Source organism: Pagrus pagrus (genome assembly GCF_965226575.1).
Source record: "Pagrus pagrus genome assembly, chromosome: 14".
NCBI classification, from domain to species: Eukaryota; Metazoa; Chordata; class Actinopteri; order Spariformes; family Sparidae; genus Pagrus; species Pagrus pagrus.
In genome coordinates this window covers 21,617,034-21,630,687 of record NC_140198.1, presented here as the reverse complement: position 1 = coordinate 21,630,687, position 13,654 = coordinate 21,617,034, and the positions used below count along the sequence as shown (strand labels likewise).

Sequence of the window (13,654 nt, the reverse complement as noted above, 5' to 3'; positions counted from 1 at the left end):
AAACCACTGAAAATAAGCTGAAACATAACTTATAGATAATCTGATCTTATCTTCAATAATTAGCAATTATTACACTAATTAGGAGAGTAGAGTTGTCTTGGTGGTGATTTGATTGGTTGGTGTAAGAACGGTGGTTATTACAACATGCTGAGAAGAGCCTCAAGTGTTGCTTGCTGGGCTTTTACACAGTATAAGCAACACTTTATGTGTAAAACAAACAAACTGATGTCTAACTGTGCATGTGGTTAGTGAGCTCTGAGACCCAGTACGGCTGATGCTCAGATATAGATATCTCCTGCCGTCTTACTGTTTATTCAATAATTCCTTTTTCGAGACTTTAAACTTTTAAGTTTGCCTTTCACCTCAGATCAAGAATTCGATGACAGATTCTGCTTCACAAAATCTAAAATGACTTTAATCTCGCACTCCACTTTGACTTTTAGGCTAACATCTCTCGACTTTACGTAGCCTGGGGTTTTATGACTTGAAAGATTCAAACCTCTCCCTAAGCCCCAAGTGTGAGAATCTTGGCTGCCGCATCGCAGCATATTCAGAAACAGAGCTAATATTCAGGCCTCTGTGAAGGTCAGAGACACTCGTTTTTATGTGCTATTCGAATGAATGATTGTACCTACATGGAAGGTTTTTTTTTTATGAGTCGGGGATCTGCTGTACATATCTTTAGAAAGAGAAGGTTAGAGAGAAGAGAGAGGTTTTGCTTACTGTGCGATGAGCGCTCGCACTGATTCTCTTTGCATGAAAAGATTGAATTTGATAAGAAGCAGAAATGGTACTTCTTTTGTTCTCTAACCAGCCGACATCTTATTTGATCTGTAAATACACTGCAGCATTTAATTGTGGTTGCACACCAAAGTGTATCCGTTAAAGCTGCCCAAGAGAAAAATTTTATCAAACTTTTCCTCTAAAATAAACTGAAAGAGATAATTGCCTCATGAAATGTTATGGCCAACAGTAACAATCAATCTACTTGCAGCAGGCAAAGAGCAGCATTAGCATACAGTTAGAGTCCTCCTCACCCGAGGCACCTGGGAGATAATCCAATTTTAGCTCTCCTCTCAGCTCTGGTGAGGTCTCCGCTAACTTTGGAGAAATAAATCTGGATGTTTTTCCTCGCTCGTTTGTTGTTCACTTAACCATTCAGCTCCATGTGGCGTTGGACAGGTAGCTGGAACTGAGGTTAAAGAAACTGGAAGCGTCTGCAGCGATAATTCTCTGTCCTGATTGGATAAAGTGGGATACCAGAAAATGTCTTTTCTCTTTTACTGCATGAGCAAGGGGTAGGGAAGACATGGGTTACTGACCAGACACTCTGTACCAGTGATTACTGTGAATATAGAGCTCTTTACCATCTCTTAACATATCACTGACTGCAGCTTTAATGAGATGATTTAGTCTGAATCATACAGTAATTTGAGGTCCATAAAACCAAAACAATGAGCTAAAAAAACCTAAAAACTAATATAATGATAATAATCCATATTGGCAGTACTCTTCTTACTCAATTACCAATCTTTCAAAACATCATAGAGTGAAATAAGTGAGCATTTTTGCACTTCCAGTTTCCTTCTGTTGAAGTCAGTGTGTTCATTGGATAGGTTTTCGGTTAAATGTCTAAAATAAGGTCTGTGGTTAACCAAAGCTGAAGAGATTTCCCCGTTTTGTTCTACTACATAAAGCGCATCAGTAAATACCCCACTTGTAAATGTGTCTTTAAACAGGTAATTATTACTGACAAGTGGCTAGATGAGGCTAAATGGCCGTCTGGGACATTAAACGTCACCATGGTGAACACACGTTACAGCGGACTTCAGTTGCAAACTGTTGTAATTTTAACTTTCCCTCTTGTAGATTTATCAATTCATAGTCAAGTGTGTTTAGAGTAGTAAGAGGCTTAGCGGTGGTGACGTTGAAGCGATGTGCGGTGGTGGTGGTGTCCATATGTGAGGATTATCTTGCTGAACAAAAGATGTACGTTTACTTTCTTTTTTTCACTCACCCGCAATCCAAAATGCGGATGGCCTCCCCACGCGCAAACCAAGTTTCCTCTGACACTATTTTGCAGGGGCACCGTTGCGGCATTTCGGGTGAGATTGTGATCGGTTTCAGCCAGAACATTTTTTTCCAACTATATACCAGAATGAGATTTGGTGTAACCCGACCTACCTCCAGCACTGACACAGCACTGTGGAGATCTAGCTCTGGGAGACTACAGCAGGTTTATACTGTGTCACACCCAGACCATGTGCAAGATGGTTTACGTGGTGATGCCCATCAAACTCTTCACTTACAGCAGGCTACTGAACATAAGCAGCTGTAACAAACATTCTTACCATGCCTTAAGGTTGCTTTTGATTTTAACCCTTTGTAATTGTAAAGCGCTCTTTTCTTCTTGCTGGACTGCTGTCAGAGAATACTCCGTAAAGTAGAACCAACATCACACGCCAGCATCAGAACTGCAGCATCAAAGTTTTTTCGCTGCAGATTTCTCAGAGTGTCCTGATCCTTGAAATTTTCAGAACAGAAACTATGATCCCTAATTGGTTCAAAAAGACCCTTGTGGTGAGTTTTTGTTGGGAAAGCCTTTGAAAGAGGGTGCAAAGTGAATTTCGCTCTATTGAGGATGATTTCAAAGCTGCTTTTTTTTTTGTATGGTCAGCACAAGTGAGAGGCCTTTTATCCTTTTGAAAAGACAGTCTGAAGCCCACTGACTCAGATCCCTATTGTCTGTGCACAGCTGGTACACACACACAAACACACACCGAAGATTGCAGGCAGCTTATGCCGTATTTACTATCAGGGAGCTGGGATGAAAGTCAAGGTTGCAGCGATGTGAAGTGTTTGCGTGGGCGTCTGTGCGCGATTCTGTATTTGCGCCTGCTAAGTGAAGCCAGAACTTGGCCTACAGGCTTTTTGGAGGATACATGTGCTCTGATTATATTAGCTGTCTCCTCACCTCAGCATGTTGTTGCTGTGTCTGCCAAGCCAGAATGTGCTGAACTTTTCACCTCTGCTGCGTTTCAACACCAATGTTTGAGCTTCATTCGAGCACAGAGCGACACCTGTACTGTAAGTGCCCTTTGTTGAGGAGGTGGGGGGCGTCATCTCGACTCTCTGTGCTACTATTAAGGATATTTTATTGATCGGGATAGGGACGTATCCTTATTTTAGTCACAGACCAGCACCACCTTCTTTTGCACATTTATGGTCGAGCTGCCATTTATGACCTCCATGATGATGGAGGTAATGTGCTATGCTGCGTGTGCTTTTAACGGCCTTGCTTCTGCTCAGCGTTTAAGAGGCACAAATGACTTGAAAGAACAAACAGCTTTTGAAATCGTCCTCAATGGAGCTAAATGAGATTTCCTCTCTGACAGCCTACACATAACGTTTGTACAAACAGTCCTCCACCTCTGCCTTTTCCCTCTGCCAGTAAGACACACACACACACACACACACACACACACACACACACACACACACACACACACACAACACAGAAGTTTAGTGAGCATTCACAGGGATGCCATGCATAGTAAGGCATTGTTCACCACCTCTTTTGTTTTTCTTTTACAATGTTCCCCATCTTCTCCCCCTGCAGGTGGGAAAATTAGCCACACAAAGCAAAGCCCTTCCTGTCCGCCTGTTCAAGTGGCAGCTATTGAGTAGTTCAATTAGCCTCGCGCTAAAAAGACCATTTACTCTGCATACCCTTCTTCAGTAACACTTATTGGCTGGATGTGCTCTTTTAGAAGAAAAGAAAATACACGTCGACACAGTAAAATTTTCAGAGTTTCATTATAGGGCACATGAAAAGATGAGATATAGGAAGGAAGCGTGCGGTTTAGTTTCTTTATGAATCTGTACAAACTCTGCAGCAGATGTCTCGTGAACGATTGGATTGCACATTGGACATAATTAAAACACTTCTTCTTCATTACAGTTTTACAGTAATTGCCCCCTTCGGTCACAGAATCCCTCCTTGTGGTTTCCTTTCCAGTTTTAACAGAATATTGAACTCAGCATTTGGTAGTTAAATCAGGGTAATAAATAGGCACGGACCCACCCCGGTACATCCCCTGTTCCCCACAGACATCTTTTACGATAAATAGTATGTTGACTTTATGCATAGAAGAAACGCACTCAGTAAATTCAGAAAAATACCAAACTGCTAATAATAAACTTTGGTTATTAAAAGAAAAATTAACCAAAATACAGTCAAAAGTTACAAAATGTATTTATGTCTCTTCTGTGTTTTGTCCAGGTGGGAACAAGCTGAAGGGACAGCAGTTCCGTCTGGACTGGTCCTGGATCTCTCTGGAGAAAGAGTACTACGTGGTGGACGAGGAGGACAAGTTCATGGAGGTGGTGCTCAGGCGGAGAGGCTACCTGGGGGAGACGTCTTTCATTGGTTAGTCTTCCTTTGTCTCGTCCTTTCTGATCTGTTTTTAGCCACACTACCGGGCTGGCGCTATGGATGTCTGGAATATCACAACATCACCACATATTTTGGCAATGCCTCTTTTTATTTAGCGTCTTCATGTGGTCAGAATTTTTTTACTTTGACCATTATTTTGTTGTTGTCCTTGGACTTTCGTTCTAACAACACTAATATGAGTCCCATGAGCCTCAGTTGTACTGTTTTGTACTAATTTGCAAATGTTGGCATGCTAACACGCTAAACAAAAATGGTGATCATGGTAAACATAACACCTGCTAAACATCATATAAGTCTAGTGTATTAGCATTTTCATCCTGAGCATGTTAGCTGATGTTAGCATTTAGTGTTTATGATGCATTATCGGGGATTAAGGGGCGCAGTGTTTCCCACACATAGACTTTACTTGGGGGGGCCACCCATATTTGGCAACAATTTTAGCTTCCTCTTATTTTCCCAAGAGAATGATGTTGGACATGACCTTTATTCTGAAGGGTATTTCTGTTTCAGAGGGAATTAACATTAATTTTAAGTTTGCAACACAATATATAGAGAATGCTGCATTTTATAACTTACTAGAATGACTAGAAATGAATTACTAGACAAGAAATATGTTTATTTGATATATTCTGTTTTAATTGTTTTCACCGTAGCAACATATCATTATGCGTGATTTGTTTTGCTGTTCTGCTTTCAAAGGCTGTTTGATTCCATGTGAAAGCAGCAACAGTCATGTTTCCGCAGTCTCTTACTGCCTCCTTTTTTGTAGTATTCATTTAAACTTGCTTACTCTATGTTACTATGAATATCAGCTTTTTGTTGGCTCTGCATTCCTCTTTCTATGTTAAACAAGCATAAAAGTGCCCAGAAGATAATGTCAAAATGCTGTGAAATTCAGTTAATGACACACAACTTAAACCTTATTTTTCTACTTTTTTTCCCTCGTGTGATGGTTGTATAGCGCACGCAATTTAGTAATTTGCTTCACAGCAGAGCTTTAGCAGAGGCAGTGCCTCCCATTTACTTGAAGGGCTGCTCTTCAATTCGCAAATACAGACTAAACATAATCTCCGAACGAAGCCAAAAAGCAAATGAAATGTTTCTGTTCAATGAACATTTACATTCACCAGATTTATTCTCTAAGCCAGAGTGATTTTATATGGCCTTGAGCCGTTTCAGTGTCTGCATAAAGAATTTTCCAGTTTGAGAAGGTTAGATGAGGCGGTTTGACTCTTTGCTTACCGGCACAAACAGTAAAACTATGTCAATGAAAAGTATTTTTGGAAAACTAAAAGCAATACAAATATATTGGCCAGCTTGATACAGCAAAATCCACAAAGACAACACTGAGAGTGTAAATCCTGGTGAGATTGCTCTAGTTAGATCACGTTATTGAAAAAAATAACATCAGTTGACATACTGTAAGCAGCGCTAACACTTAACTGAATTCTCACCCCATCATCTTCTTGTCATCAAGTAAAGAAAAGCTAATTAGAAAAGTATATCTCTTTGACTTGAGGTTCCTAGGGGCTCCTATACACCGAGCTGACAGCCACCCCTCGCTTCACAGTTGGCTCTGTCACTGTTGGCTCTCACGAGGTTGGCTAGTTTGTCTTTTCCTCAAAATATGGATAACTTACGTTCTTTCCTCTCAGCTGTGTTTTACAGTGTGTAGCACAATGTATGTCAGTAGCAGTGTTGTGGCAGTTGCATGAATGTAATTGCATGTTAACAATATAAAGGGATAAATTTCAAACATTCGCCCACATATCAGCACAAATTCCTATCTTGAGGAGGACATACATAAGATATTTTCTTTTATGCCCCTGAATACCACAAAGCCGACAGCAAGGCTCATGAAAAACAGCCAAAAAATGTTTTACACGTGTACTCAGAAAGATGACGGAAAAATGCAAGAACGAGAGCAAAGCTTCATAGCAAAAATAAATCTATATCAATATATAAAGAGGCTGACCTTCCAAAAACAGAAAGTCCAAATATGAATTTCCTAAAATATTATGTTAATAAATAAAATAATAAAAGAGACTGACCTTCCTAATGTAATTGCATGACGATAGACTTAAAATGAAAATGTGCAGTCCAGTCTTTAATGTCATCACTGAAGACTGGACTAAGAAGCCACTCCACGGGCGCTCCAGTCATCGCTGCTGTGTTGAATTTCATGGATGTAGTTCTTCCATCTCTGACTCGACTTGAAATAATCAATGACTTCAATGTCAGAGTTGAAGGAAGCTGTATCATCTTCATGAAAAGCAAAGAAGTCCTTCAGTGATGCTGGAGGCAGGGGTCTGTTTCGTTGCATCCTGCTCCTCATGGAGGAAAGCACTACATTCACTAGTCAGAACTAGGGTTGGGCTGATGAACTATGCCATTGTTGCAGCTCAGTGCACTAACATTACATCTCCATGTCCCATTTATTATTATTTCTTATTTAACCGGCTCAGTTAGGCGAACCCAAGACACTCGGTTAAATTTGTGGCAGCAGTGTTTTTTAGACACAGTTTTCGTAACTTAGCTTCCTTGGCTGGTCTACCACCATTGTTTTATGCATATGGGGCTGAACAAAGTTAAGTTACGGACATGTGGTGCGGAGGCTTTTAAACCTGGCACAGGGATGTAAGTCGGTCAGAACGGAAGATTATTTCCTCTGGTGGAAAATAGCGGCGGCTACGGACACGCTGCCTCAAATTCATAAACAACGACGTCGTCATCCATCACAATGTTTCACTGTAGACATCGTCGTATGCCAATTCGGCAGACATCATCCAACCCTAGTCAGCACTGTCCACGGGGCTTCATGATTTTATTTTGGGTTACGATACTATTTTGGGGTTTACATGCTTTAATGCTCAAAAAACACCCACAACAAAAACAACAAGTGCTCTGTTTTAGCTCCTGTCTCTTTAAGGCCTGCCATCCTGAATACCCAGTCTGCTCGGATTGGTCAGCTCACACATGCCTGATCCAACACCGCTAACAACAACAGAGCAGCTGTGCTAAATCAATTCTCATGTGCCAAACTAGCTTCTAGGCATAAGTAATGCAAATGTGTGACACTGAGACGTAGTGTGATGTCACAGAGTCAGGGAATTGAAGGCGGGTCTACTGACGAGGCGTTTCAGGAGCAGTGTTTCCTGTGGGAGAGAGGAGCTTCTGTCGGCGTGGACTTTGACCTTTTTAACTTTCAAGATCTTTTACATGCACAAGAACAGAAAACAAAAAAAGGAAAGGAAAAATAAATACATAAATATATAATAAATTAGTGAGTTACAGACAAATGTAATGTGATTACAGTAATGTGTTACTTTTAATGTGTTGCCCTCAATGCTGGTCTGTAGACGGTGAGCAAAGCAGGCCAGTGTGTCAGTCAATCTATGTCAAGCGGTTTTTATGTGAAGAGAAAGGTAAAAAGATTGAGATGCCATCAAATCAGATCAAATACAAATCTACATCCACAAATATACTGGTCTAGTTTGTGAATCATGCTTATTCAACTGTTTTCCTTCCTCAGACTTTAACTAGAAGAAACAAAGCCGCTGGTACATTTCGTTCCAAATTTGACGTGTTTTTAAAATTCAGCTCATCATCAAAGTGATTGTTCACCAAGTAGACTGTCTCAACATTTCTAGCGCACTGACAATAAGTGAGTATCCGGCAAACTTAAAACCAAAGTGAGCATCATGCCGGCTGCAGCTCTCATCAGTGCACAAACACGAAGTGGGCAGAGAACACACTGCTGGCTCTGTGCTGCTCAAACTCTCAAATCCAGCCAGTTACACATCACTGCCAGAGCTTTTAATAAGCTTTTTGACCAGCAGATGGAAGTGATTTTGTGTTGGAAACAACAGCCCAGCATGTTTTCCTGCTTATGCCTGAGCGTTTGAGGGGTTCGAAGGTTAAACGGATGATGATGATGGTGTTTTCCCTGGACGCTCCTCTTAGCCCTGACTTTGTCATGCTTCAGCGGGTTCGCTCTGGGAGAAGCAGCAGCTGTAAGCAGCTTTTGACTCTCATCATCATTCTGATACTTGTTAATCTTTGGGTCAGGTGTGAGAAGCAGTTTATGTTAGCTTTGAGACTTATCTACCTGTGTGTGATTCCTCTTGAAGCACATGAAAGCTTGACTCTCATCTCTTTGCACAGTTGGCGTGTGAGCACCTGGTTATCTCTGACCATACACACACAACTCAGACACACACGTTCACTTTCAAGCCCTCTTTTTGAACAGCGCCTTACATGATATGCCGACGTGGTGCTTAAACGCATCAGTGCAAAAGTGCTTTCCATCTAGGCCGACGTAGCTACATCCTGTTGAGCTGAGGCAGTTTTATGCATAAGTGAACGGTTGAAGTTGAAGATTAAAGAGGAGGAATATTTACTCGTAACAGTCAGAAAAAAATTTGATCTTTCTGCACGGCAACAAACTTAAGTCGCTCTGACCACAGTACTTCATCTCGTAACCCAAACAATATGTGTATATATGCTATTACGTACTTATTTCTGTGTATTTGTGCCTCTAAGTGCCCTGTGTGTTGAGGCCTTGATGATGAAACATGGTGAAGGGCAACACAGAATGAAAAATTGAAACTGATAAAAGTCGTCTAATAACTTTCATAGATTTCAATTTGCTGGGCTGGTGAACAGAAGAAAGGAGTGAATGAACCAATAACAGAGTGGCGACATACTTCAGGTGGACAAAATAGCGGGAACACCACACAGTGCAATGCAATCCAATACAACCCTGCCACAGTAATGGTCCCTTTGATTGATGTTTGCTGTGAACTCGTTTTAAGGCTGTGGTTTGTGTCGCCGTTATAAAAATGTCTCATTAAGCAGCAGAGTTGTTGAGGCTCTGCGCTCCCTCTTGCCACAGTGCATACCTTTGCTGTGATCTTGGGGGACGCACTCGACTAGCCCTCCGCTTCGCCTTGACATCGGTGATTGTCAGTCAGTTAACACATATTACCGATGGCACTCAAGTTGTAACATGACTCGTGTGTCATTGCCTTTGTAATTTTGATATACAGGTTAAGGACAAAACAACAGAAGCACATTTTGAGACAGTATGTTAAATATACTACAAGGAGTTTTTAACTGGTTCATGAGCCTTTCTATGCGCTACACAAGCAAACAGGGCCATTAACAAGAAGAATGGCCATTTCTAAATAGTTGTTATAGTTGTTCTTAATGCCTAAAGTTTGAAAATTTAAATATTTTTTTAGACCACTAGAACAAAGTTGACTGTGTTTCAGCATCATTACTGCATCCTGCAAACAGCTGTGATAGCCAAAAAAATCTGATTTCCATAATGTTCGAATACACCTCAAGTTGTTCTGTGATGTGAAGGAAATGTGAATGCTACAAACACATTCATGTAACCACTGACAGAGACACATTGTAAAGCACACTGAATGTAAAATTAAGCAATAACTATGAGCTGTCAGAGTCAAGTGCCAACCCTTAAATATTACTATTTATAGACCCACAGCAGAAGAACAGTGTAAGAACTGCAACCCTGCAGTCATAAACGTTGGGAAAGTCATCACATATGATCTTAGGTTGAAAATCCCTTTCAGTCAATGACTTGGTGTCTTGCTCGTGATGCCCCTCCAGGCTCACACTGCAGCTGTTTTGTTCTTTTTCACATTTCGGGGTTTTCTTTCCTCAGTCAGCAGTGAAGCACATCACCAGTGGGACTGAAGTCAGTTGACGGATTTGTCCAGTTAAAATCAGTCCACTGTTTTACTATGAAACCTCCTCGGCTGCCTGGTGTGTTTTTGTTAGGATTCTGCAACCAAAAGTGAATAAGATGTGAGAAAATAGTCAAAAAATGCCCATCACACTTTTCCGGAGCTAACTGACATAATTCAGTCACTGTTGTTGTCCTGCCAGCAGTCTGAAAGCCAAAGATGTTCAATTTACAATGAAGTTAAACTGAGAAAATCAGCAAATACTCACATTTCAGAGGCTGCAAATGTTTGTTCAACAATTAATCACTTACTAAAATTGTTGCCAATTAATTTTATGTGGATCGACTAACTGTTTAACCAGCTAATGGATTCAGCTCTTGATAGGGCTGCATATCTGCTCAGCCAGTGTGGATATCAACCCACAAAACACCTTCAAAGCTCAATGTCAGCACTTCAGAGTCGTTGTTTCGTTTCAAATCCAATATGCTGAAGTTGAACGAAAAAATAAAAAACATCAGTTCAGTAATGTTTCCTCACTCTATGTGCAAGCGTGTGTGTGAGGTGTGCTAATGGATGGGAGTGAGAAAGATCACAACAATACCGGAGCTGCAAATGAAAAGATAATTGAAAAAGAAAAAGTAAATATTTAAAGAGAAGAAAATTAGGAGAAGACAAGTGAAGGACAAAATGAGGTAGACACACTGCAGATAGATATATAGACAGATAGATAGATAGAGATCATTTGGATTAGACAGGGATGGAAAAGCAGGGAGAGAGACACCCGCCGATGTTGTCAGGGGCTTGCCGCCGTTACAGGGGCTAGCTGATGAAAGCCGCTGTGATGCCTGGCAACAGTGGAGGAGAGCTGTAACACATGCTCCGTCACAACAGGACGTGCAGGTAGAGAGGATCAGCGTCGGAGGAACGCGGAGATAAGATCAAGGTTCAAAGATGCCCCCGCCAAGCAGAGCTCAGGCAGAACGGGGCTGGAGAGCATGAGGATCAGATTGGATTCTTTTACCACTGTGTTCAAGATTACGCCTCACTTTCTCACTTCTTGAGAGACAGAGAGACAGAGCAAAAAAAAAAAAAAAACACGACTAATTCTTCATGGGTGTGTGCCCTCTCCCTCAACCTGCTGTGTCGTCCTCTAATTGAGTCCTGTCACGTCTTCCCGTCTCCTGCGACACTGTCCCACTGACTCGCCGGGCCCACTTAACCTGTCTCACCCGCTTTTTCTTTTCATCCGTAATCTCTCCTCACCTCATCTCACAGTGCACAGCGTTCGGTCCTTTTGCTCCTAACCTGCTTTTCCTCATCAAAGACACCATCTCTCCTCTTCCTGCTCCTTTACTGCCTCATAGCCCACGGTCTGTGCCATAGGCTGTGTCTTATATCCTTCCTTCCACCCACTCTCCATTTGTCAGTCGTCTCCTATCTGCCGTCTCTCTCTCTGTCTCACTCCGGTGCGGCGCTCATTCGCTGTTTGTTCTCGCTCTGTCTTCTTTTTCCTCACATCCTCTGTTTGGTTGTCACCCATTGTGGTGTATCGCTGCTGGTTCCTCTCCATCTTTGTCTTGTCACATCGTCTTGCTCTGTTCCCCACACCCCACACACAGTCCACGTATTTCCTCCTTTTCCATTTCTTTTCCTCTCTTCTTAGCTCTATGAGGACTATAAGGAACCCCATGGAGAAAAATGATGGAACTGAATTGTCAGTCTTCTTTTTTACTCCTTGCATAAGTCAAAGCTCACTTTTTTTCCTTCCTGCAGTGTCCTTTTCTGGTCTGTCCTTTCTCTGGGAGATAAATCGAGGATTGTTAACAAGATGTACATTTACCAGGTTAATCATCTCCCGTGGGACGTATTCCAGTCTCATTATTGTCACCGTGCAGGGTAGATGGAGATGTCATTTAATTTCGCCAGGAGAGAATAGAAACTTTTGCTCCCTCCTCCTCCCGAACCCTCCTTTCTGCAGCTCTCCACCTCAGCTGCCTCGATGTGAAATGACCTTTATGGTATAATGAGCAGAAAGGTACCTGCAATCATAAATTTTACGACGAACTGTATATTTTACATTCAGCTCATGTGGAATAAACTACAGTACAGAACAAAAGAAAGGAAAGTATGCAGCTATAAACAAAGTGTGTGTGTGTGTGTGTGTGTGTGTGTGTGTTTGGGATAAGCCTCGTTTGTATCTGCGAGTTTGTGTATGTGTGTTTTATGGAGACACAAGCACAAAGAGACTGTAGCTCTGAGGAAAAGCTCTATAGAGATCAAACGCCCCCAGGTGGGTATATATCTCCACCTGCTGAGAGGCAACCCCAATGCGACCCCCGGCAAGGCGAGTCTCTTCCCTCCAGGGAGTCCAGCAAAGGTGGCACAATAAGGGCTCCACCCTTTTAAGATCAACTCTTCTTCTGGCCGGGAGTGTGTATGTATGTGTGTGTTATATTTGATGTGGATCATCTGATCGTCAGGATGGAAAGATAAGATAGATAGGAACCATCTGCCATGAGGAAACTTTTCATAAAGTTGGGGTCTCTCATTATGTTGAATCATGTTTTTCAGACTACACACGTCTTGTTGAATGAAATTCTGGAGTGTGCGTGTGTGTACCGTTCAAGGTAGGAAAGAAATGCTGCTCACTGTGGCTCCGTATGCATTTACCTTTTACTCGGACAGGGTCCCTCAAGGATTTTTCCACTCAAATTTAAGACTTTTTAAGACCTTTTAAGACCACGTCCAATGAAATTTAAGACCATGAAATAATGCAAAAAAAAATCTGTCAGAATAACTAAGAATAACAGCATAACAAATAACAATCACTTCTTTTAATAAACAATACAGCGAGTGCGTGCGCACGCCTGTGTGCAAAAGTATTACAAATGGAGCATACAGCCCTATTAAACCCTGCTGCAATCTCTCAACACTAAGAAACAAAACAACTGTGTGAGGAGTGTGTGTGTACAGATACATTACACAAAAGAACAATGTCTTAACATATTAGATACAATCATATACAAAACACAATAACTGCAAGGAATGTGTGAGTGTGTGCGTGTGTGTGAGTGAGTGAACGTCTGTGTGTGCATGTATTACAATGGAGCTGGAACAGTGCCAACACTGTATTAACAATCAAAACCATAAAAACAACACAACTACAGTGTGAGAAGTGTGTGCATGCACCTGTGTGTGAATGCATTACACAAAATAACCATTTCTTCATCAGACACAATCATATATTAAACAGTAACTGTGCAAGGAGTGCGACTGTGTGTGTGTGTGTGTGTGTGTGTGTGTGTGTGTGTGTGTGTGTGTGTGTGTGTGTGTGTGTGTGTGTGTGTGTGCGTGCGTGCGTGCGTGCGTGCGTGCGTGCGTGCGTGCGTGCGTGCATGTATGTATATATCTGTGAGTGTGCCTGTTTGCGGATGTAATAGAGCCAAAATATCTTGAGTGGACGTGGTCACCAACCCAGTTGTGCAGA

General features: G+C 41.7%; 1 protein-coding gene across 1 annotated transcript in view; it reads left to right on the top strand.

Annotated features, from left to right (window-relative positions):
* The window catches only part of frem2a (FRAS1 related extracellular matrix 2a), a 69,817-nt gene that overhangs the window by 19,032 nt on the left and 37,131 nt on the right, over window positions 1-13,654 (top strand). The window contains exon 3 of the mRNA XM_084374529.1: window positions 4,283-4,429. Within this exon, the coding sequence (XP_084230655.1) occupies window positions 4,283-4,429 (147 nt within the window). The remainder of the gene's footprint in view (window positions 1-4,282; window positions 4,430-13,654) is intronic.